General features: G+C 32.4%; 3 protein-coding genes across 3 annotated transcripts; 2 read left to right on the forward strand and 1 right to left on the reverse strand.

The window, feature by feature from the left end:
- Positions 1 to 473: 473 nt before the first annotated feature.
- LOC18611721 (4-hydroxy-tetrahydrodipicolinate reductase 2, chloroplastic-like) lies at positions 474 to 5758 on the reverse strand. The gene is made up of 9 exons (XM_007048133.3): positions 5569 to 5758; positions 4977 to 5185; positions 3981 to 4218; positions 3536 to 3669; positions 3372 to 3446; positions 1941 to 2042; positions 1369 to 1478; positions 1185 to 1272; positions 474 to 735 (listed from the first exon to the last, which is right to left on the reverse strand). Exons 2-9 carry the CDS (start codon positions 5178 to 5180, stop codon positions 667 to 669), a joined length of 1020 nt encoding a protein of 339 aa, XP_007048195.3. The 5' UTR covers positions 5181 to 5185; positions 5569 to 5758; the 3' UTR covers positions 474 to 666.
- Positions 5759 to 11269: 5511 nt separating this feature from the next.
- On the forward strand, positions 11270 to 16003 carry LOC18611722 (protein LIKE COV 2-like). Its single transcript, XM_007048135.3, has 7 exons — positions 11270 to 11611; positions 12473 to 12525; positions 12621 to 12730; positions 13257 to 13424; positions 13698 to 13795; positions 15106 to 15232; positions 15620 to 16003. Exons 1-7 carry the CDS (start codon positions 11495 to 11497, stop codon positions 15718 to 15720), a joined length of 774 nt encoding a protein of 257 aa, XP_007048197.3. The 5' UTR covers positions 11270 to 11494; the 3' UTR covers positions 15721 to 16003.
- A 1032-nt stretch (positions 16004 to 17035) lies between these two features.
- LOC18611723 (Splicing factor, CC1-like protein) lies at positions 17036 to 23865 on the forward strand. The gene is made up of 13 exons (XM_007048136.3): positions 17036 to 17762; positions 18352 to 18430; positions 18569 to 18625; positions 19210 to 19265; positions 20108 to 20339; positions 20731 to 20817; positions 20908 to 20985; positions 21132 to 21215; positions 21370 to 21434; positions 21505 to 21700; positions 21808 to 21896; positions 22792 to 22906; positions 23573 to 23865. The coding sequence occupies exons 1-13, from the start codon at positions 17230 to 17232 to the stop codon at positions 23606 to 23608; spliced, it is 1707 nt and encodes a 568-aa protein (XP_007048198.3). The 5' UTR covers positions 17036 to 17229; the 3' UTR covers positions 23609 to 23865.
- Positions 23866 to 26341: the final 2476 nt, after the last annotated feature.

Genomic DNA, 26341 nt, shown 5'->3' on the forward strand with positions numbered 1-26341 from the left:
AAAACTTGGCCTAGGTTGGTGGGGGAGCGCGCTTCTTTTTATTGGCGGGGGATTTTAAGTTGGCGTGGACCCCGCTTGAGGCTTTGATAGGGAAACCTCATCACATGTCCGCAACCCAAATTTTCCAGCTGGGGACATCCTAATTTATTGCTAGTGTTTGGTTGTAATTCAATGACAATCGGATTTTAATTTTAATTTGATTCTCATTTTTTATTTTAATTTTGAGTTTTGACTATTGAAAGTGCAACTGCAACTGACAAATAACGAAAATAGGCTACATCTGTGTTCTTGTTATATGCAATTTTCTCCTTTATATATTAAACATATTTTTCTCCTAGGTAGTAAAATCACTATGGATCATGTAATGTTAACATTTTCATTTTTCACCAAAGTATGGATAACGACTCTATAATTCTATCAATATGAGCTTGATTAAAGAAATCAAAATAAAAATTTTTTAAAGAAATCAAAGAAAAAAATTAAACTATTGTGCCGTTATCTTTTCATCATCATCATCTTGTGCTTCTTACACTAAAACAACTCACTGCAAACAACGGAGAAGACCCGCGCCCTCAATACAAAATTGCCTTTCCTTGTGTCTCATAATCCTAAACATCTTGAGCTACAGAATACACTTATACAACAACAGTGCATGGGAACACCATATTATCGCATGTTACCTTCCCGCAAGACGTCAATCATATTATAGATGCGCTTGTTGGCACTTGACTGAACCTGCACTTTGCAAAATATTTACAATCAAAATCAGTAATATACGAGTATATATGAACTATGCCAATGGAATTCTTAAGCCGCCCCAAGAAAGGAAAAGATCAAGACATTTACAATCAGCACAATCAACTGCAAAGAATACAATTTTCATCAGCTGAAACCACTAAATGCAATTCTCTCCTTGAGCAGTTTTTTCAATATAATCTGGGTATCATTAATCCATCCAGACTCATGATCAATTTCCTTTGAAATTTGAATATAGAGATACTAGACCAAATATAGTAAGTTCATAGAGTTGAAGATAGTTCCTACAGATATTCAAAACCCCACCTACTTTTGGCTGAGCATGTGGCAGTCCCCACAAATACTATCTTGTTGTAAACAGTAAAAACAAACTTTCTGTAAAGTACTAAATTTGACTCAAAGTGGCAGGGGAAAATAGATAACACCACCTTCTTAGCAAGGAAAAGTACAGCATCAACAGTACCCTCGGCATATATCGATCTGCCGCAAACATTATGCTGAAACTCAAATGAAACTCTGCAGAAGTATTTTCAAAAATTGATCAAAGAAATTTCATTTGATGTTTCCAAGTTGACAAAGAAATAGGTTATAGATAAGCATATTAGTCATTACGTTTTATCAGGTGATGTTAGATGGTACAAATGAAAAGCATGACCAGCCAAATGCTCTTCTGGAACTCCCACCATCTCAATCTGCTGCTTGGGATCGCGGATCATTTGTATCTGAAAAAAGAAAAGGAAACATCAATCATTAAGAAGTCCAAATTTTAGAAAGAGCTCCAGGAATAATCACGACAATAAACTGGTGGGTTGCAGATTGGTAGATGTACCATTATTAGTCAATCTTAAAAGAAACATCCTCAATGAGAAAAAACCGAAAACAAAAAAACCTCTCTCTCTCTCTCTCTTTCAATTTCATTGAGAAAATATATGAACCCCCCCTCCCAAAAAATGAATTAGAATAAAATAAAAAGCAACTAGAGAAGGTGGTAGAGAAATTGCAATATGATCAGAAAAGGAAGAACAAACTTCTATAATAATGCCAATCAACAATTCTGAATTGACATGTCAAGAAAAAAGTTTATACATATGGAACCAAGATACATAAACGCAAACACACATATTTATATATGTACAGGATTATACAAAAAACCAATGCCACAAGAATATATGACAACCGCGCACCTGATCCATGCCAAATGACACCCCCAACTTCTGAAAGCAAGAAATTACAGCTTTAGCAGTCCCCGAGGTGTCCAGTTTGCTTGCTTGATGGGACTCCGTCACCTAGAATTATAAAAAATAAGCATCGGCTTTATTACTAGCACATCAAAATCAACTTAGAAGAATACAATCACCTTTTAATTTCTGAAATTCAATTGTCTAAAGAAGTATTTCTTAAAGTTAAAATGTGTTAAGGCTCTACTTTGAAAGATTAGTGAGACAATTAATGTGTAACCAATAGGACTAATGGCACAGACATGACAACTAATTACAAATAATATTCAAGACAAGTGAAAGGAGTCCAAAAAAATTTTACTAACAGAAAACAAGGCCGTGATGAGTTTCTAAACTCCCTATAGAATATAAACACCATTACATGTGATAATTAGATTCGTACTCAAGCTGTAAACTCCAAAAGTTAACAGATATTTCAGTTCTTCATTTTCGGCACAAAGGTTATTGAGCAGCTATTATCAAAAGAATGAAGCAAGAGAAAAGAACCAAAGCACCATATATTTTGATTGTTTTCAATAGTGAAATCCTATGTCACTCAGACTCAAGGATGACTATTGGATAAAATATGTATCCAACACGTGTACATTCAATTTTTTGTAAGTTATTTCATGTATACAAGTGGTCAGATCTCCATACCCATGTCCGATGGATATGTGTCATACACGGGTACTTCAAGGAAAATGACGAGTTGGAGCAACATTCCTTCAAAATATCTCAATATCAAACTATCTTTTTGATAGTGTGCCAAGCAGTTCCATTTTACAACCCCGATTGTTCTTCAATTGTGCAATTGGTTATACCTTATCAGTCAAACCTCATTTCAAATGCTTTTCAGATTTCAGCAAAATACTAACTCAAAGGTTAAATAATGCAGACTTTTCAGCATTTGATATCTACATTAACAAGATTTTTTGGTGGCTCTCTTAATTAAATATACCAAAGTAATAGTGACATAGCTTGGCATTTCAAAGCAATAGTGACAGAAAAAATACCAGAAAGTGCATTACAAATTTTCAATGGATTTAACTAAAGCAAGGCTTAGAAGTCAAAGTGGAAGTAACAATTAAGAGACCAGACACATAAAAGATCACTACATAAGAACCATCCTGGCATATTTTTATGTCAGAAACAGCTTAGAAATATATAAATCATGAAGATAAGAGACAATTTCAATCCCAAGAAATTGCACCAAGGTAAGCCTCAATCGGAAATTTAGAATTACTTATATTGGGCGTGGGGGGTTGGACTATGACACTTGCACAACAATAAATATTACTGTAACTAGGAGTCGCAAACCAAAACCCTTCAATTATTTTTCTGTCTAGCCATTGATAACACTTTTGGAATATTCTTTCCAAATAACCTTATTAAAAGTACCTGCAGAGAATATCCAGAGAAGGCTCCAGGAAATTGCTCAGCCATGATCTCCATGGCTGCAAGAAACGCAACAACCTAACAGAGATGTCAGTACTAAGATACAAATAGAAACTATAATTTCAACTATTTATAGTGGTATTTCAACTAATTAAGGGTTAGATGACCTGTTTCCCCATTTGTGGTGAGATCACAGCATAACCGTTTGAATCTTCAATGGTCTTATACAGTCGATCCCTGTCTCCACCAGTGGTTCCCATAACAAAAGGTACTCCAACTTTGGAATATAGCTCAGCATTATCTATATTTCAAACGCACCCAACCCCAAAAGAATTTTAAAGAAAAGGTAATAAATAAAAAAATCAACTCATAATGTTGAACTTGAGTAGTATGCCCACATTTATTTAACAAATCTATCATAAGATAGTTCATGATATAACTGAGAAAAAAAAATGAGTCACAGCAATAGATTATCTCTAAAACAGGCTTCAGCCTTTGGAACCATTATTCCTTGGACTATCAAAAAATTTCTCATTCAAGTTCAGCTTGCTTTCTTTATTTCGTTAACGTGAAATATAATATGGTTTATATGTATGGTTCTCAACAGGTTACCATTAACAGTGCCAGGCACAGTGTAGTCTACCACAATCAGGTTTGGATACTCATGAAAGACAGACGCAAGGACGCTTTCTTTTTCAGAAGGACCATGGACCAAAATCTCTTTGCCACACAGTTCAATAGTCTGCCCAGACTCCTTCTCTGCACCAAAAGACACAGGGACAATATGAAGTCCAGCAGAATCTGCTGCTTTGATAACAGCCTTTCCCATTTTACCAGTACAGCTATTTACCTACAAATAAAGGAAAAAAAAAAGTAAAGGAGTGATTATTAAGCCATGTTATATGGGCATCATTCTTATAAAAAGGAATAATAACTACATTCTGCAAGTGCAGCATGTAGTCCTCTAAACTCAAAAGAACATCAAGTTGTGGAAGCAACATAGAGCAAAAAGGAATGATGACTGTCATAGACAAAAAGGTGGCTTTCAATATGTAGCCTCAAACCAAGATTTAAACTGAGTTTATTTATGCACACATGACATTTGAGCTGTAATAATCACATTTTACAATACAGCTAAGAGATTAAGCACCAATTAGTACAATTATTTGGTAAGTTTGGTAACATCCTACCCTTAAGAAGACAAGTTTACCTACTACCTGTTGTCAGAATCCAAAAAACAAATACCAGCAACTATACAGAATTTAATAACCTTGATGTATTTCCCAGCCCCATACTTAGAGGGAATGCTCAAATTAACATAACTCGGAAAAGTGTAATAGTGATTGCAAGCAAGTCATCCCTGAAGTAGCTATCTGTGATGTATGGTTAAAGTTTTGATGATTGAATAATGCACACAAGATAAAAAAAAAATGTCTATAGAAAACAAGATGCTTTGTTTATCATTTATCATTTTAGAGCTTTAAGGGAAAAAAATTCATGAATTAGTTCCACTGACAATGTTCTGCATCCAAACTTTATAGACAAATCAATCCAATTCAAGCACATTGCATTGAAAATTTTCTTCTTGAACAAAAAGGAAAAGGCTACCATGATTGGGATGGCGAGGTCCACTGAAGTTGCTTTCTGGTTATGTTGAATGGCTGTGATCGACATGGATAACGACATTGCTACTGGAACCCAACAAAAAGCTGCTTTCTTTGCAGCAATACCTTGTCTTCTTTTGCCTCTTGATAACAGTGGTAACTTCTCCGACCGAAACCCATTGGCAGAGACTCTAAGCAGAGAAGCCATTTTGACTGTCAAAATAAACAACTAACTAAATAAATAAAAACCTTCATGTCAAAGCTCGATTACAAGCGTCTCACAGTTAGAAATTCCAGTAGAATAAGTTAGTAAAGTATCTTAACTAAGAAGGAGGATTTAAGGTTTAAGATATTTAAAATGAACATTCAACAACAATAGAACCAGTTAAAATTACCAAATTTTAAAATTAATTACAATTCAAGAATTTAAGTTGAAATGAACAGAACAGCAGAATATAAATGAAAATGCAAGGATTTCTATGAAAAAAAAAGAGCCAAAAAAAAACGCAAAGAGCTAATGCTGTACGGAAAAGCAAGCACTGAGCAAGAGCAAGGGAAAGAGTGAAGAACAGGAACGCAGATGAAGAAGGGCAGACCGGCAATAAGGATGTGGCGGTGGCGGCCGCTGGAAAAAAGATAGAGGCAGTTACTTCGAAGAAAAGAGAATGTGAGAAAACCCAGTTCGTTCGGAGTTAGACAGATGAAGACGGGCCGCCGGGCAGAACGAATGTGGCGGTGAAAAGATGGAGGCAGCAGAGAGAATGTGAGAAAACCCAATTTGTTTGAAGTTTAGACAATTATACTTTTCATCATTTATCTTTTTAATTTGGTTTGTCCAATAAAACCCCCTTGACAATTGAATAATACCTTATGGCTTTTTAGTCATATAACGGAGAAAGAACTCTTACACTGGTCAAGTATAACTCGACCTTGTATCTCTCGTGAAATTTATAACAGTAAAGATATTGATATGTTCTAATATCATTTGTCTCTATTCATATTTTCAACAAAAAATATATATTTGATAAATTAAAAAAAGTCCATTATTTTATGGGATCCATAACACACTCATCAAATACATAAAAATAAAATGTATTAAAATTTTTTTATTTAATTGTTTTATATATACACTAAAACCTTTGTAAATTAATATTTTATAAATTAATAACTTTGATTAAATAATATTTTTAGCCAACACTGACTTAAGATTAACGTGATAAATTAATAATTCGTTAAATTTATAAAATAATATATTTAAAAAAAAAAACACATTAGTCCCATTTGATAAATAAATTAATAATATCTTTATACATCAAAATTATATATATAAATGACTCAACTAAGAGGTATTTATAAAATATGACCCTAATATTACTTATTTCCTCTTGAAATTGCTATCTCTATGGTCCTTGTCTCTAACTTTTCTTTAAGAAGTTTTTGTGTAGTGTTCTCGTATTTTAAGAGAAAATTATACAATAAGATTTGTCGTAACGTGCGGATCCGAGAACCCGACCATCAGACGTCGGCGAAAATAATGTAGTGTGAGAGCCGTCACTAATTTTTTTTTATCTAGGTGTGATTGATCACCTATTAACCCGATTCTAATCTTTTTTCATCTGGGCATACACCCAGCCATTCCTTTATTATTATTATTATTTTTTTATATATTTTATTTTATTATATTTTTATTTTATAGGTGTCTACAATATTGTTACTTTGAATGCATCTTTACACAAGACAAGCCTAGTATAAAACTATCATCTTCATCTTCTTTATCATTTCACATGACATTCTCAATAATTTGCTCGTCGTTCAACGACTCTGAAGTTGTATCGTTTCCTCCTAAATAGTTCAAAAGTTAGTCAATGTCTGTTATATCACGATACTTCAACTCTTTGATTATAATATACAATTGTTGAACAACTCAATCATCTGAATGTTAATCCAAATTCTCCGAAACCACATTATCCATAGACCTAATTTGACAATATTAAAAACAATTTGCAATTATACTTGCTTGAGCATCTGATGTCTAAGTCATCACTCAACAACTCCGAAGTTGTCTCGTTTTCGTTTGGGTAGTTCAAAAGCTACTCAACGTCCATTGTATCACGATATTTCAACCCTTTGGTTAAAACATGCAATTGTTAAACAACTCTATCATCTTAGTGTTGATTCAAATTCTCTGAAGTCACATTATCCATAGACTTAATTTTACAATATCAAAAATAATTCGCAATTGTACTTGCTTGAACATTTATTGTTTAAACCAAGATTACAAGATTCATTACATCTAAAAACATTTATCTTTTCTGGATTTGAGATCTCAATTACATAACCTTCCAAACAATTTCAATAAATAATAAAAAATATATTGATAAATTATTTTTTATTAATTAATATAAAAATTATTAATTTATTAATTCAATAATATATTAATTAATTAATAAATTTTCATAATGCCAAAAGTATTCATTTATAAAAATCTTATTAGTATATATAGTATTTATTTTACATCAACAATAGATATCTATGACACATGGTTAATGAAAAATTGCTCATTGTATCCGTTTGTGAAAAATATATATATTTGCCTTGTACTAAAAAGAAAGAGGAAGGATTATTATTGAGTTTAAATTCCATCTCATGTACTTCCTTTTGGGTACACAAAAGCCATCTTTAGTTTTACAGTTAATTAGAGGATGACTATCACTTATAATTACTTTTATTGCAATTTAAATTGAGTTTATATTTAATACACAGGTATAATATTTATATACTATTACAGAGTCATTTTATAAATGTATAAAGATAAAAATTCAAAAGTTATTCAAAATAAATATTTTAAAATTATAAGTATTTACTTTTTAGGTTCAAAATTTTAAATTTATTTATTAGTGAGATAATAACATTTGATACATTAATAATAAATAAGTATTATATTATGATAGCGCATCATTATAAACCCATCTATATTTATCTATTAGATATCAAGTATAAATTGCAAGTATCTATGTTAGATATATATGATGTGATCAAATTATACAATTAGTTTATATATTTTGTCAAAGTAGTGAATTTAGTCATTATATAACAATTTGTAAAATTTGAGTTTTTATATTTTTCAAAATTGAGAATATCAATTCAATTATTAACAATGTTAAAATTTTTATTATTACACTATTAAAATAGCATTTGACTATATTGACATGATATTTTTTATTGATGTGAATTAAATTTGTGTATATTATGATGTGTTAATGATGATAAGGCATTTCTCGAATGATGCAATGATAGTGTTGACAATATTTGATCAAATACGGACATGAATTTTATAAGTATTGACATGGAATTGTTTAAGGTAAAAAGACCTATCCAGTTCTTATACTCTTTAATTTTGTTCAATTTAGTCCCTGTATTCAAAATCGAAGCAATTTAATCCCTTAATTTTGAGAATTTCGTCAATTTAATCCCTCCCTCTAACGATGTCTAATTTTGCCGTTAAAGAATGATGTCAGTGATGATATTAGCGATGACGTGGCAATGCCACGTGGTACTAGATGATGACATGTCAATGCTGACGTGCCACTGACATGCTGATGTGCCACTGACATGCTAACATGTCAGTGCCACATGGCGTATCAAACAAATTCCAAAAAAAAAAGTTACCACGTCATAGGGACTAAATTGAATAAAAATATATAATACATGGACTAAATTGAACAAAATTGAGATGTTGAGGGATTAAATTGAAAAAATATATAATATAGGGACTAAATTGAACAAAATTGAGATGTTGAGGGACTAAATTGAAAAAATATTTAAAAAATATAAATCTTTAAGTAGATTATTGATATGCTTATTAATAAGCCAAATTTTAAGTATAAAAGATTTATGGTATTAAAAAGTTATATATAAATATTTTCTTATTTGATTATAGAATATGTAATTTAATTTATCTTTTTTACAAAAATTAAGTTTGAATTCTCCTTCTATAAAAAAAAATTTTGAAAAAAATTTATACCTAAAGTCAAATTTAGATGAATAACTTGCATTACGTTAAAATAAAATAATATAAAATGACTAAATATGTTGATTTAATTACAACTTTCACAATTTATAAATACACATTCTTTTAAAATTATTCAACTCTTACCAATTTACTTTTATTTAAATTTACTCAAATTAGCAAAATATGTTGATTTAGTTACAACTTTCATAATTTACAAATACACATTCTTATGAAATTATTCAACTCTTACCCAATTTACCTTTTATTTAAATTTACTCAAAATTTCTTATAAAACATTTTATTTAAATTCAAATACCACAATCAAATTATGTTATATTTAAATTTAAATTATTAATTTGGATCTATAAAAATTTTATTAATAAAAGAAAATGGTACAAATATTTACAGTTATATTTTACTTCATTAACTATAAATGGAGTCTTTAATCTAGGAAATTGCAACTTAAAAAATATAACTTGAAATATTAAACAAAATAAAAACATAAAAAATAAATAAAAAGTTAGAAGGGTGGAACTCAGATTCAATGGTTGTAATAATAGGTTTGTCATATTCAAATTAAATAAGTCAAAACAAATAATTTTTTTATAATCATTGCTAAATCTATATATCAGTTCTTCATTTTTTTAAAGAAAAAACTAAATCAACATATTTTGCTAATTTGAAATTAACTCAAGTTAAAAACTAAGTTAAATAAATTTTAATTTTTTATACTGCTGTAAATAGAAGAAAAAATAATTTATTTAGTCATTTGATATTATTTTATTTTAACGTAATATAAGGTATTTATATAAATTTGATTTCAAGTATGAAATTTTTTCAAATTTTTTTTTATAGAAAGATAATTCAAACTTAATTTTTGTAAAAAAGATAAATTAATTTACATGTTCTACAATCAAATAATCAAGTAAAAAAAATTATATATATATATTTTTAACACCATAAATCTTTTACACTTAAACATTTAGCTTATTAATAAGCATATCAACAATTTACATAAAATTTGTATTTTTTAAATATTTTTTTCAATTTAGTCTCTCAACATCTCAATTTTGTTCAATTTAATCCCTATACTATATATTTTTGTTCAATTTAATCCTTATGAAGTGGCAAAATTTTTTGTTGAAATTATTTTTGATCTGCCTAGTGGCACTAACATGTCAGCATGTCAGTGCCATGTCAGCATGGACACATCATCATTTAGTGCCGCGAGACAGTAATCAATGTCATCATTTGATGCCACGTGGCATTATCACATCATGAAAAATGTGATACGTCAGTGCTGATATCATCATTTAACGGTAAAATTAGATGTAATTAGGAAGAGAGACGAAATTGACGAAATTTAAAAAATCAATGGACTAAATTGTTTCAATTTTAAGTATATGGACTAAATTTGAATAAAATTGAAGAATATAGGGACTTAATAAGTCTTTTTACCAATTGTCTAATATAAGGTTGTCATGTGAAATTTATTACTTTCAAATGGCAATAAGGCCTAAACAACCTAAGCACGCCTTAAACATAAAACTTATTTAGATTTTTTATTCATCTTAACAAGTTAATATTTTGTTAAGTTAATTTTTTTTTTCTATTTGATAGTAATAAATTTCACATGGTAACTTCACAGTGAATAATTCCATATCAACACTTATAAAATTTATATCGATACTTTGTCACACCATGTTAGCACTATCATTGTATTATTTGTGAAAATGTCAAATTATTATTATCATGTCATCAGATTCAATATCATATCAATAAAAGAATATCACATCAACACAATTAAATACTATGTCAATATAAATAACAAAAAAAATTAAACATTGTTAACGATCGGATAAATATTATTAATTTTGAAAAATATAAATATAGGACTTAATTTTACAAATTATTGTACAAATACTAAATTAACTACTTTGACAAGGTATATGGACTAATCACATAATTTGATCATATAATGCTTATATCAAAGGTATCTAATAGCATAATTTGCTACATTTTCTTTCTGAAATATTTTTATATTTTAAGTAATCCCTTGGTAAAGAGCTAATAATTTAAAATTAACTCTTTTATCAAGAATGGTAATAATAAATGCCTTGAGTAATTACAACCTAAATTATTCTTTATCATTGGAGTAAAAACCTTTGTGAAGGATACTGCCACAAAAGATTATTTGCTTTGTCGAGGAGAAACCAAAGGCGACCCCAACCCCAACCCGACGCGCCACATGGCATTGCTTAAGGATGCAAATATTGGCTTTGCTCCCAACTCTCTCTCCCTAATTCCAATCACTGGTTTTTCCTTATTATCCAAGCCATCTAATTAAATTAGTAACGCTCTCTTTATTTAATAGAGGCTGGACAAGATTAATAACAATCTCCAAAAAATCAAATTCCCTTCATTTTCTCTCTCACGCCCAACTCCCAACAACTCTCTCTCAGTCAAGATTTTTTCTCTCAGTGACACAACTGAAAAAAAAAGAAAAGCTAATGGCGGAAGAGAAAGAATCAACGTCGATTCCACTGAGCCAAGCCGAAAATGGTGGTGTTGATCCTGAAGATCCGGCTAAGTCTCCACCTAGCTCCCCCAATTCATCCACTCGCAAGGTCCATTTTCCCCTTTTTACCCTTTTCTTGATCTGCTTTTAAACTGAACTCTTGACTTCCCAAACCATGGATCCGTTCCATCAAGTTTTGAAATCTTTTTTCTTGGGCTTTATCTTAAAATTTAATACTTTAAATGTAATTTTAATTGAAGATTTGAAGGTAATGTGCTTTGTGACTAACGAAAGATTGAGTGCAAGAAAGGAAAACCACAGTGGATTTGAAATGTAGGAAGTGAAAATGGTCAAAGACCACTCAAGATTTGTCATAATCTCTTCTTTATTATGTTTAATTGCTGTGAACCGGTTGAATTCCAAGTTATAACCACACAATTTTTATTGTTGTTGAATGTCTCCGCCGTGGTTTGACTCGTGTTTAAACGAGGGGAAATCATGTTTCCCTGATGATGTTTTTAGTATATTGAGTATGGAAAACTAATTAACAGCGATGTGTTAGGATGATAAAAGTGTTTCACGTTTTAGAACTTCAAGGACCCTGTGTAATGGATTGGACCGTGGATGTGGACTTATCCTATTAGTGCTTCCAAGATAAATTTTGTGCTTATATATTTCATGATTATACCATTTGGCACTTCTATGTCAAACTTAAAATAATTTATGGAAATTCAAGCACTCTAATTTTCAAGAATAATTTTTAAGTCACTCAGAGTTTGAGTACTTTATTGGTATTAGAATAATATTGTTTGAACCCCAAAAAAATGTGCTAGCTTCAATGAACTCTTGGTAAGTATGGAAGCAATGAGAGTATTTTTTAGCTGTCATTTATTTTTTAAAATCCTATTTTTGTGATGTTAATGAAAAAATTTAACTTCAAGTCTGACATTCTGTTTGAATAATTGTTCAGGCTTGTTGTTTTGTTCTCCAGAGTTGGGTTTCGAAGAAGTTCATGACTGGATGGTATTAAGCTTTAATATTTCCCAAAATGTTTTCAGTGCTCGGTTGCTTCTTGTGATATTTCAAGCCTAACAATGTTTTGACATGCAAAATTGCAGTGTGGTCCTTTTTCCCGTGGCAGTTACATTTTTCATTACATGGTGGTTTATTCAGTTTGTTGATGGTTTCTTCAGTCCGTTATATGAACGACTTGGCATTGACATATTTGGTATGTTTAACTGTATTACTTATGGCTTCAATGTTTGTAGAGTATTCAAGTATGTCTAAGTTTGTAGGTTCTTGCCTTCTATCATCACTAGTTAACCATGCTTTACTATAGTCAAATCCCAAAATTTCTTCATAAATCTAAAATATATGTTTATTGCAAAAAGAAAGCAAATAATCATATGAAGTTCTATAAAGAAATTCAAGGGAGGATAGAACTCAAGATCACTATTGAGGTTTTTGACTCCACAGCGGTTAAGATTGCTACTAGAAGTTGTGGCGTAAGGATTTTAAAATTGACATCTTTTTCCTTTTTCTAAATATCTTATGAACTATTTATGAGTTGTCTAATTTTTTAGGTTGTAAAATTTCTGAATCAATTTGGAATGATTGTTATATGTTACATGTCAAAACTCACTGCTTTATCAAACAGCACTCTTCTTTCTTTTCATTCTTGCATTTTATGCAAATCTCTTTAGAGATATTATGCTCGGAGCAATGATTGTCTGAGCTGTGATTACTATGTGCAGGACTGGGATTTATCACATCTCTGCTTTTTGTCTTCTTTATTGGTGTTTTTGTTTCATCATGGATGGGAGCTGCTGTTTTCTCAGTGGGAGAATGGGTTATAAAGCGAATGCCCTTTGTTAGGCATATATACTCAGCCTCAAAACAAATTAGTGCTGCAATATCTCCAGGTTATACCTAATTAACTACTCTGATTATCTGATTTTTGTCATAAATTTAGTTCAATAAATGATTTGCATCTGCATAAGTACTTTTACACATTTTCATGAGCCTGTATTATATTCTGTGACTATATTCATGCCGCTTCTGAATTAGGTAGTTCAAGGGTCCATACACTTCTTATCCTTCAAAAAGACATTTACAATATGGTTATATCACTTCAAAGCTTCGCAACTATATAATTTTGCTTCAAACACACAATGATATTATCTTTGTCCCTGTAGATCAAAATACAACAGCATTTAAGGAGGTGGCTATCATTCGCCATCCTCGTGTTGGCGAATATGCATTTGGCTTTATTACATCCACTGTCATTCTTCAGGTACTATTTTAATATTTTTCTCCTTTTTTTTCTAACATACACTGCTTTTCCGTTAATGCCATTTCTGCATCTCATCTGATCTTGGATTATTCAAAGGGCATTTAAAATGTAAAGTTGCCTCTTATATGGCTGACTAATTGATTTAACGAACAAAGTATATGATTAAGGAATTTCTTTGGATAAATAAGACTTCATATGCTCTGTGAAACAAATAGGCATGGAAAAAAAGGTCTCTTGGGTAACCACCCACAAGTGTTTATTATGTTCTCTTAGGTTATGGAATGCTCTACAGGAATGACCTTTGATGATATAATCCTCATCTGTCCACATTAGTTGAAGATATCATTTTCTCTAGCTGGTACTTGGAATTTGAAACAAAGGCATAATGTGTGATAGCTTGCTTATCTTTTAAATGATCTTTTCTGAAGGAGATTTGTCATAGGATTTTCAAAGATATTTATCTTCCTGAAGACAGCTTCTAACATTTTAATAACGAATTTAAAACTTGAAAGTGTTAGAAATGACAAATCCTCATTTACTTTATTGGGTTTGCTTAGAATATAATAGGTTTGTTAATGTTCCTATTTGGTCATAGTGGAGCTGTTTTTATCAAAGTGCTGGTTGACATTTATCGCACTTGGAAAACCTTAAATCTTCATTGTCAATCCAAAATCTCTACAGTTGTATAAATAAATGCACTACATTTTATTACCAATACGTATTGTGATTTATAACCTTTTCATTGTCATTGTCTTTAATAAAATGTGGTTGAGACATCATCATGTTTTATGAAGGCAACCTTTGTGTAAGAGAGAAGTGCAGAGCCACAACCATAGGAAGAGAGTCCATGAACCTCAATTTCTCTTTTGTAGAATTTAAGCTTCTGTGGTGTGTGTGGGTGGATGGGAGGGTTTATGTGTGTGTTAATGGGTGGGTGGGGTTGTGTGTTCAATTACTTAAAAAATATAAGAACCATTCCTTATTGTGATTACGCATAAATTCCAGCACAATCTGTAAGCCTAGTGAAGATTTTTCATCCCTTTCTATATTGGTGGCTGATGATTTAGTTTGTTCTGTGATATGCTTTGCTGAAATTATGGGAGACACAGTTTCCGTTTCAAGGATGTTTGTCCTAACTCTATTGGGATGATTATACTGTGCCACTTATTCTATGAGATCCGATATGAATGAATTCTGCTTCTCTTGGTTATAGTTTTTGAGTCACGTAATAGCAAGATGCTCTTTTCTGGAGTGTCTTCTTTTTCCCAACAAGTTCCTTAGTGATTTTGCTTGTTGATTGTGTATTGTAGAGAGAAAACGAAGATGAAGAGCTATGCAGTGTTTTTGTCCCAACAAACCATCTATACATTGGTGATATCTTCCTGGTGAACTCCAAAGAGATCATAAGGCCAAATCTCTCGATCCGAGAAGGCATAGGTATTTTTTTCTATATCTCTGAGGAATTCCTTACCTTGTCATCCTGGCTCTTTCTCTATGCTTACTAAAGAATGCCGGTACTAGAAAATTAAGTAAGAATGCTGTTTATATCTTCCAAAAAAAATTCTTCCTATTTTTGCTATCTTTGGATATGCTTCTTGGTTTCTGCGGTTTGTACATGTCAGAAAGAGTTTAACTATAGAAAATGATTGTTTAGTTGTTTAGTTGAACAATATGGTTTAGATTAAGGCTTAGTTGAATTCATGGGAAAAAGAGTCCCCATGATTGTGGAGAAAGGGAATAAGAGTTTAGGTTTTGTATACTCCTTGTACACGTCATTTCTAACCGTATGTTTTCTTTGTTCTTATTTATTTGGTCATAATGCAGAGATAATTGTTTCTGGAGGTATGACAATGCCGCAAATAATTGCTCCTCAAGAAAGGGTTGCCCGGCAGAACGAAAGAATCCCACTGAACAGAATAATGTAAGACATAGGGGAGAAACGCCAGGTAGCTGTGTAAGTACTTTCCATGAGTTGGGTTGAAGCGTGAAAAAATTCTTTGGCAACAGCAACCTTGGATGAGGTTGGTTGCATATGCCATCATTTTGCTGCACTTGTCTAATTACATAAGTAGTAGCTTTGCTTCTCACCTCTGTTTGTTAGCGTAATTTTCTTACTACATCAATGCTATATACAATGTTATACTATGATTTTATTAAAAGTCAACACTCATGACAGAGAATGTATATTTTAATATTGGAGCTCTCCCACTCTCTCTCTCTCTCAATTTTTTTGCATTTCTTGTGGCAAAGACTCGAAGAAAAATAAGATAGTAGCTTTGGTTCTCACCTCTCTCTCTTTCTCTCTATCTCTCATTGATAACTGTGGGTTAAGTATCAGCAGAAAATCTCGCAAACTATACTAATTCTACCTGACGAGAAGAAAAATCTAGAGCTTCCTACTTCTAGACATTAATATTTGCTCAACTGAACTAGAGGATTAAAATTAATCTCCACAAGACAGTGAGGCCTAACGACCAATTGGAGTTGGACAAAAGAAAGTATCGTAACCGGTCTGGATTTAGTCCAATCTGGTTCAGAAACGGGCCCAGCTTGCAGTTATGGCGAGCAACTTGACGCATAAAAAGTTTACTCTTTTTTTTATTTATTTATTTAAGAAGCGCTTTATAATTTTTTATGATAAATTTGACATTTTATTGTTGGTATATAAATAAAATATATTTATTTAATAGTTCAATTTTCACTTCAGCCATCTCTTCAATTATCTATATATGCATAAATCCAATTAAAAAAACCTTCAATTAAATGAATAATTCATGTAAAAATTATAAGTTGAAATTAAAAAGATAAATTTCAAATTTATAAAGTGAAATTTTAATTTGCTATAAATGTAAATTACATATTTATCTTTATATGTGTATTTACAAAGGTTTTACTTTATTTTATTAATTAGGTTGATGATTTTTACCAATTCATTTGTTATTTTTTTATGAAAGAAAAAAACATAATCGAGAATGTTACAATGATTTTATTATATATTTTTATTATTGAATAGATTTATCAAAATTTGATATGTATCTTACACTTATAAATGAAGAATTATCGCGTAACTAAAGGATGTGTATACATTTCGTTATTATGCTGTTGTTGATGATGAAAGGCACGAGCATCATCTCATCCAGTCCTCATATCTGGGCAAATGGGAATCACACGATGCTAGTTTCTCTTGCATCTCATCCACTTCAAACTAGTTCGCATATTCTCTTTAAAACCCACGGACTTTATTAAAATTACACCCAAGTCCTTTTCCCAGATTTCGAGGACCAAAATTAAACCAAACCCGCAAACCTTCAGTCGAAATTCGAAACCCCAACAAAACCCTAACTTCCCGAACCCTAGCCCCGCGAATCATTACTTCAAGGCTCCAAATTCAAATACCTTGAAGAAGAAGAAGAGCTGACACCTTCGAATTTTCAATGGATTTCGATGAGTACGAATATTTGGAAAAAACCGTGGAGGAGCAGGAAGATCCGAAGAAGAAGAAGAAAGACGGAGGAGGATCAGGGGAAAAGAGCGAGAGAAGCTACAGGAAGAGAGATGGGGAGAGAGAGGAAGATGAAGATGAAGGCAAGAGCAGCAGCAAGAAATCGAGAGGCGGCCGCGATGAGGACGACGAGGAGAGGCGAGATCGGGATAAGGATCGGCATAGAAGCAGCCGCGACAGAGAAAGGGAAAGGGAGAGAGAGAGGGACAGAGATAGGGATTTAGAGAGGAGGAGTAGTAGAGAGAGGGAAAAGGAAAGGGAGAGAGAGAGGAGAGATAGGGATAAGGAGAAAGAGAGGGATAGGGAGAGGAGAGAGAAGGAAAAGGAAAGAGAGAGGAGGGAAAGGGAGAAAGAGAAGGAAAGGGAGAGAGAGAGGAGAGAGAGAAGCAGTAGTCGGTCGAGGAGACACGAGAGTGATCGCGAGCGGGAGAGAGAACGCGAAGTCGTCGACATCAGAGATAGCAGGTATCTTTTTATCTTCCTATTTTTAATTTTATATGTAAAATATATGTGCAAATTGGACTTTCGAGTGCCAATGTGGAAGTTTTGGAATGTTTATGCCGATTATAGAGATGACTGAAGGATTGCTAAGTTCAAGCAAATATAAATTTGCATTGTGTTTTTGTAATCCAGTGTGTGTTCTTTGACATGATACTAGTGATAGGTTGCTCAATGTTAGAAAAAGCGCCTGAAATGCATGCTTATGCAAAGGGAGGTAGCTCCCTCCCATAACACCTGTCCGCACCTCCCCAGGATTTGAAGTTCTAATTGTTGGGCTGTCCCCTTTGGGATGAAGTTGATGCTTTTTTTTTTTTATGTTTTCATCTGTTTGAGTAATTGTATGGCAACAAAAGGGGTGAGGGGGTTTTTTAATTGTATTGATCCTTTACAGTTATGGAACTATTGTGCCACTTGGATGGGCATTTTTGATATGATGTGGATGGCGTGCTAGTGTGAATTTTTACACACCCGTTATTTTTAGAGCCTGGTTTTGTTGATATATTGTAGTTTGAAATTGTTTATCTGAATTTTCTAATGAATATGGATGCTGCAGGAGATTTAAAGAGAAGAAAGAAGTAGTGGAGCCTGAAGCTGATCCTGAGAGGGACCAGAGAACTGTTTTTGCTTACCAGGTAGACCGGATTGCACTTTCTGCTTTCATCTTTGAAGGATTATTAGGCATAAATGTCATACTTATGTTTGTATAAACATGCATTTTTTCATTTGCACTAATTATTAATTACTTTTCACCTTGAATTGGTTGATGACAGATGCCTCTGAAAGCAACTGAGAGAGATGTTTATGAATTCTTCTCGAAGGCAGGGAAGGTTAGTCAGGTTTCTCTTGGTTATGCCATTTCTTGTTTGAAGGTTCTGTTATAATTTGTCCACCATAGCTTTCAAGTATGCCAGGGTTCTACATTAATTGGTTTGGGAAAAACTTAATGGGATGATTTTGAAAATTTGAGTGTGCACTTGGAATACTAGGTTTATTTTCATTAAAACACTCATTATTGAGATTTCTAGTATGTAGTAATCTCATTTTGTATAGTCTGCAATATTTCTTCAAATTCATTAATGTCTTCATACATTTCTGATAATAACTATTAAGTTGATGCATGAAAGACTGTTTAGAATGATGTGAAAGCATATTATTGAGATACATCTGCTTCCTCTTGCAGTATAAGCTCCTCTGCCTTCAGTTACGAGTATTATTATGAGTTTCTTGTGTCTCAACATACTATATATGTGGGGTGAGTTAAAAGCACGTGTTAAACAATATAATCTTGCTGACACCCCTTGATGGGTGTTTGATCATGAAGCTTGGAAGTCTACAATCTCCTCCTATATTTAATTTTCAGAGGTTATTATGTTCTGTTAAATCTCATATTTTTTCCTTTTATCATTTTCAGGTGAGGGATGTCCGTCTGATCATGGATAGGAATTCAAGACGATCAAAGGGAGTTGGGTATGTGCTTTTATGTTGAGCAAACTTATTCTTTCATTTACAGTCTTGTGAATGAGTATTAGCATCTTTGCTTTCAAGAATCAAGTTTAACTGTATTCTTAAATGCACTAGCAATGCGATAATGATGAGGGATGATGGGAATAGCACTCATGTTTAATCAATTCATGCTGCGTTCACAAGGTAGATGACATAAACCTAAATTTTTTTTTCTTCTACCACCTCTTTTCTGCTTTGATTTTTTTTTGCAGTAAAGGCAACTGATAAACATGGGTGCCTTACTCCGGTTCTTAACTTGTTAGTGGTTATGACAAGGATTTAAAGATACACTTTACCGTTTAAGATAAAAGTGTTTTTTCCTAACGACTTAACACTTGGTTTGGCCTTTTCTTTTTCTTGTATTTTTTTTTTCAATTTTTAGTTGTTGAGGTTGAAAGGAGGGTCGGGATTTTTCTTGCTTCTTCATCTTTGATTTTTGGTAGTTTTCAGGGTTCATTCTGATATTCCTAGTTTCATGAGTATAATATAAGCTTTTAGGTGGTGCCTTCCTCATTTTTTGTTGTTTTTTTATATTGAAAAGGACAGGCTACTCCCTTAACCTCCATTTCTTAGCCCTTTTGTGGTGTATGATAGCTATTCTGCTTTCCTAATCTTCTTTTGCCGATCTAACTTTTTTTTATCACATGAGACATCAGATTCAACAAAAGATACTCAGCATGAGCTCTCTGCACTAGAGTTTTTGTTTCCGTACTTCTCTTTGCTATATGCTTTGTAAGTTTTGATTGTAATCTTTTTTGCCTCACATTTTCGGAGAACCTAATTACCAGTCACTAATTAAATTGCAGGTATATTGAGTTTTATGATGTGATGTCTGTGCCAATGGCAATAGCATTGTCTGGTCAACTGCTCCTTGGTCAACCTGTGATGGTTAAACCTTCAGAGGCTGAAAAGAATCTTGTTCAGTCAAATACTTCTGGTGCAGGCGCAGGTGGTGTTGCTGGACCATATGGAGCGGTTGATAGAAAATTGTATGTGGGGAACTTGCACTTCAATATGACAGAAATGCAGCTTAGACAGGTAATATGACCATTGGCTCGTCAGCAGAATTAGAAGTTACCATGCTTTGATTTGGTTTATGAATTACTGGTAACTATTTGTCTTTTGAAGCTTTTTAAACTTGCTCTTTAATTGTTGATTGGTTGTTAACTTGTTAAAACAAAATTGTCCATGAAGCACATTCTAATAGTAGTTGCTTAGGAACTAGTCTGGAAAGAGTTTCATGAATTTGTTCAAGAATTTTTTTTCTTTAACCTTTTTTTGGTATTGACATTTGTTATTATCATTGTTATTATTTAAAGGTTCGTGATATTCATTTTAAATCTTTTTCCCCGATTGACATTATCCAGTTTTATTGTTATCATTGTTATTCATTTCAAACCCTTTTCTCATCTGTATGTTAATGGCTCAGATATTTGAACCTTTTGGTCCTGTGGAGCTTGTGCAACTACCACTTGACCTAGAGACTGGGCAGTGCAAAGGTTTTGGGTTTGTTCAGGTTAGTTATAACTAAAGACTTTGTTTGTAATGTTTATTCTCTTGTATAATATAAATATGTATGTACTTGTTTGTTGTTTGTTCTTTACAGTTTGCTCAACTTGAACATGCAAAAGCTGCTCAAAGTGCATTGAATGGAAAACTTGAGATTGCTGGTCGAACCATTAAGGTACGCTTGTTAATTTCATGAGCTTGTTGCATTATGTGATTATAGCAGTATAATTTCTGTGTCAGTTTTGTGTGTTTCTTCTTCTTTGACAATAACTGGCTTGTAGTCTTCCAAATTAACATCTTTGTGGTTAAATTTGCATATAGGTTTCATCTGTTACAGATCATGTTGGTACCCAAGATACTGCAGCAAAATCTGCTGACTTTGATGATGATGAGGGTGGTGGGTTGGTGAGTTGAAAAGCATATTTATCATATTAGCATTTAATGAATATTGGTTTTGTAGTCAGTTTGTCACATTCTAATAGTAGTTGCTCAGGAAATGATTTTTTTTTTGTTTCTTGCTCTTCTTGCTGCTTAATTGGCTCTTGTATTTTTTATCCAGGCTTTAAATGCTCAATCAAGAGCATTGCTTATGCAGAAACTGGATCGCTCTGGTATTGCGACAAGGTTGGTTTGTACTTTCAAATAGTCCTTTACAGTTTAATCATATCATATATCTAATGTTATAACTTCGCAGCATTACGGGCTCACTTGGAGTACCCCTTCTTAATGGGTCAGCTCCAAATCTACAGGCTGTTACCTTGCCTGTCAATGGCCAAGCTGCATATCCAGCACCAATTGTACCTCCCATCATGTCGACTACAGCCGTTGATCCTACTGGACAGCCCAGTGAGTGTTTGCTGTTGAAGAATATGTTTGATCCTGCTACTGAGGTTTGAAATTTTCTTGTTCTTAACATGCTATTTACTTGTTATTTTTTGTCTGCTTTTTTTTTTCCTTCCTTGTATAAAGTAGTAAATTTCTGTAACTTCTGTGGCAGATGGAACCTGATTTTGATTTGGAAATTAAAGAGGATGTTGAAGAAGAATGCAGCAAATATGGCCGGGTGAAGCATATACATGTGGACAAGTAAGCATTACACTTTCTATTGCACTTGGATAAGATAAGTTTTACTGTCATTTCATTTTTGTAGTTGGCCCCATCAATATGCTGTTCAAATGTGGATAAGTAAATTTATAGCCATTTTTATTGTTAATTATCTATTAGAATAGACAGCAAATGGTTCATCTAAGTTGAACAATGGGAAAGTTCTGTCAGTTTAGTGCTTGGTTTGCGTTGTTTGATAACTCTGTTAAATTATAAACCAGTAATCGAAGATGTATTTTTTGATGGTCTGTAATTGGAAAGAACTGTTGAGTCTAGTGACATATCCATCCTCTTCCTTTCTCCATTGCAGTCATTTGCTCCTTTAGATTGCTGGACTTTGCATCAGAATATTCCTAATTTGCCAAATTACCTGTGTTTCAGTGTAATAATGTTTGAGAAGACTATGAATGGATCTTGGTACTGAAATCTGTATCCTTCAATCAGTTGCTCTATAGACCGGAAATATAGGGTTATAAAATGCAAAGGATGCTCACATTTTTTAGGTCTATTAATCTGTTTGTATTGTTTTAAGAATCTATTTAGACATACATGTGCAAGTGTATGGCGATTATGCATGTTGTTTATCTGGTGGTATTTGACCTTTCTTGGCTACAAGGTAGGAATTCACATACTTTCAGTGGTCATTTCAGAATGCTTGATTAGGTGCCAATCAATGACTAATGGCATTTTTTTTATATTGTAAAGCTTTCTTAGGTTTTAATAATTTTAACTTGTCAGATTTCCCAATTCATTTTATATCGACAATTGAAAATTGTAATGAACTTTTACGAGGAAAGAAGTATTTGGTTTGCCTTTTCCTGACTGCAGCTTAATGCAAAGTGTGTTTCCTTATAACACCTTTTCATCTTTTATACAGAAACAGTGCTGGTTGCGTGTATCTTCGATTTGACTCTGCAGAAGCAGCGGGCAAAGCTCAACGTGCAATGCACATGAGATGGTTTGCAGGCCGATCAATATCAGCCTTATTTATGGTAAAATTGTTTTTCCAACCTAACTCTGGCTTGTGTGTGGCCCTTTCTCTCCGTCTAAGTTGTTTTAGCACACATAAAGCACCTATAAAAGTTATATGAAGATCTGTCTCCTGTCAATTTTCTAAGTTCATTCATTATCCTGGTGTTTAAAGAATTTCTTTCTGCAAATTCATCTGGGAATTTGACCACCTTGGGTAGGCTGTGCAGGCTTTTGCCAAAGTTGTTCAGATAGAACTAAAACTGTTCCATATGCTGATACCTAGAATCGTGTAAACAGACATGAAAACATATTGTAACTCATGTTTTCTGTATCAACCTTCAAACATTACCGTGCAACCAAATATCCTCAACTTTCATTTTCAGTCTATAATTGCTTTCCACTTTCATGGTTTCCTTAACCTTTACTAGAGTAGGAATTGACCTTAGATCCTTAATTATCATTGAAGCTTCATCAGCTGAAACTAGCTGGTACTATCACTTAAAAGTTGTATGTGTCTTTAGGGATGATTCAGGACACAGTGCAGGAGTTATTACTATTTCCTGTTAGTGTGATTCACTCTAGTATGTTTTCTGGTGTCCTCTTGTCTAGGGGTGACTGATGCTCTGTTTTAGTTGAGTAATTTTGTAATTTATATTATAAATTAACATTTCTTGGAACTTTTGCAGCAACCACACGAGTACGAAGCAAGGTTTAATGGTTGAACAGCTTTCAGTGTTTCAGTTGCAGGATCGAATTAGGATATTTTTCAATGTGGATGTTTCTCATGTTTAGAGGGTAGGTTTATTTCTGAGCTCGTTTTGTCCTGAGTTTAGAATTTTATATTCATACAAGATATCTAAATATAAGATAATATATTTGTTTAACTTTTATTGCTTCTGTAATCTGCATAATGAACCTGCCTTGTAATTGGTGCCATCCAAAAATATTCGTTTAAGATTCACCTCTCTGCTTGTTGGTACGGTTGCCCCTTATCAAATTCATCTTTGGGTTTATAGCTCGCTCGTTGGGCAAGTTTGTGGACAAGGAAACATAATAATTTGAGAGTAATCAATCTTCTAAAAAAATTTAAACTGATTTTCCTCGTAAATGATAAACAAAAAAAAAAAAAAAAGAGTTAATTTGTTATTCAAGTATTTTCTGAAGTGTGTTTTTTAATGATTTTATGAGATATTAGTAGAATTTCAAATTAAGATCCCAATTGAAGTAGGAAGAGATAAATTTAGTATGTTTTACATTTTTAACGGGATTACATTTATGCTTTTGAAATAAAAACTAAAATTACTAATAAGCAAGTTAAGGTATATGTAGTGAAAAAGTAGGTTGGATCGTACCCTTAACGATTATTAATTTTGGTTTAATGAGTAACTATTAGTTTTGTTTCAATCGTTTTTCTTTATATCAATGCTGATGTTAATTAATACTGATGTCCAGTTTTCTTTGAAAATAAAAAAATTTGTAAAAAGAATTTTAAGATGCCACGCGGCACGTTTTGGTCTTGGGCAGGTAAACTCCTTACCAATAATGCCACCATGGCGCATCTTTTGAAAATTTTTAACAAAAAAAGCTATCCCTAATTTTTATATTTTTATCAATTGGAAAACCCAAATGTGGTGCATCTATAAAATTGGTGACAACATGTTGATAAAGCTGTCAAAAATAGATACAAACTAAAAAAATCAGACGTTTTGAAGATGGGTTCACCTTTTAAAGAAAAGGAGAGAGAAATTTAAGGAGATCTTTAAGGAAGAAACAATAAGAAAATTTAGAAAAACTAAATATAAACATGTTTTACATGTATATTATCGTATCTTTATTTCAAAGAATGCTCGTAATTTAATTGTCTTCTTGTTTCAGAAAAATTAGACATTAATTCAAGTACTCGATTAATTTTCTTTGAACAGGAAATTAATCGAGTACTTGAAAAATTTAAAACATTTTTTTAAGAAAGATTTTTGTCTTTTAATTGTTAAATAGGAAAAAAAAAAAGATGGAGAAAAGCATGCTAGTAAGCTTGTTTTTGTGTATAATGATATTGTTGAACGTTGTTGAAGAAGCGAAGACACAAACAACAGGTGAACCAACATGTTTGGACAAGTGTGGGTTAAAGCATTGTGATCGGCCTGGAAGTTTCGTATGTCAATTGGCGTGCCAATTCTTTTATGGTTGCCCTCCTCCTGATGGTAGTCCTTTCGCCTCCAAGTACAATGATGCAGGTACTCCATCATTTCTTATTACTTGGTTGTTTTTTTTTTTTTGTTTTAATCCCATTTTCGCTCTCACAAAGAACACAAGCTCTTGAAATCTTATTTCATTTGGCAAATTCATCTTTACATTAACATTTTGTTGTATGCAGTTGCAAAATACCTTGCTGACCATGCATTCTCTCCGACGCAACCATTGCCATCGTCATCAAGGAAGAATGTTAACAACTAGTTGCAATTACAAATGTAGTTTGTTAAAGGCAACGGAAACTTGTTTGATCCTCTTCCATCTGTAAACCTAATAGACAGAAACTGAAGGGCCTTCACCCATCAGTATCCAAGTAATAAAGATCACAGAACACTTCATTTGGTCTCCCTTTCTCCATGTCTAACTTAAACCAACTAATTTACGAATTTCATATAATGAAAATCCTTTTATAAACATATTTGAGGAATATTTTTTTTTTCATCTTTGTATCACCTCGTACCAAATAAGACAAAACAATAATACCACTTGATGCACATCCATCAAAGTTAATTTTCATTTGATTTTCTATTTTATATAAAAATTGTTTTTCACTTTTAAAAATAAAAAATTATTAAAAATAATAATAATAAATAAATTTATTTTTTATCGTTCTTGTTTAGTATTCATAAATGTGGTTGTTCATGAGCAAGAGACTATTTCGCCCAACATTATTTGCTCTCTATATATATTCACATATTATAATTTATGTTGATCATATTGAGATGGACAATCACGTATATAGTCAGAATATTATTCTTTTTTTTTTAATATTTAAGAATTTTAAATTCACAATATATATTGTTATACTATAAAAATTAATATCAATTTTTATTTTCGATATATGTGATATTGAGCTTCATAATTGGAGGTATCTCTCCCTGTATCTTATAAATTTTATCCCACTCATTTCAGCATTCGAATTCCAAATCTTGGATCGAAATATTAAACTCCAACCGTTAAGATGTTTCCTCGAGAGATAAAATCAATTTTTATTTAAAAAAAAAAAAATAATAATTGATCACTACCTTACTCCAAAGCTTTATCCAGATACAATGGGCTTAAAGCCTAAAAGAGTGGGGACTGAAGTGGATGGGCTGAGCTGAAGCAAGCGGGGCTCCTTATCCATTCTGAAATGTGATGGGAGAGAGCGGTCCAATCGGCGGAAAGACCGCGACCACAGAGAACTGAATTTCGTTAACTTTTTA

This window comes from Theobroma cacao, chromosome 1, assembly GCF_053813885.1.
Source record: "Theobroma cacao isolate CCN51 chromosome 1, ASM5381388v1, whole genome shotgun sequence".
Lineage (NCBI taxonomy): Eukaryota > Viridiplantae > Streptophyta > Magnoliopsida > Malvales > Malvaceae > Theobroma > Theobroma cacao.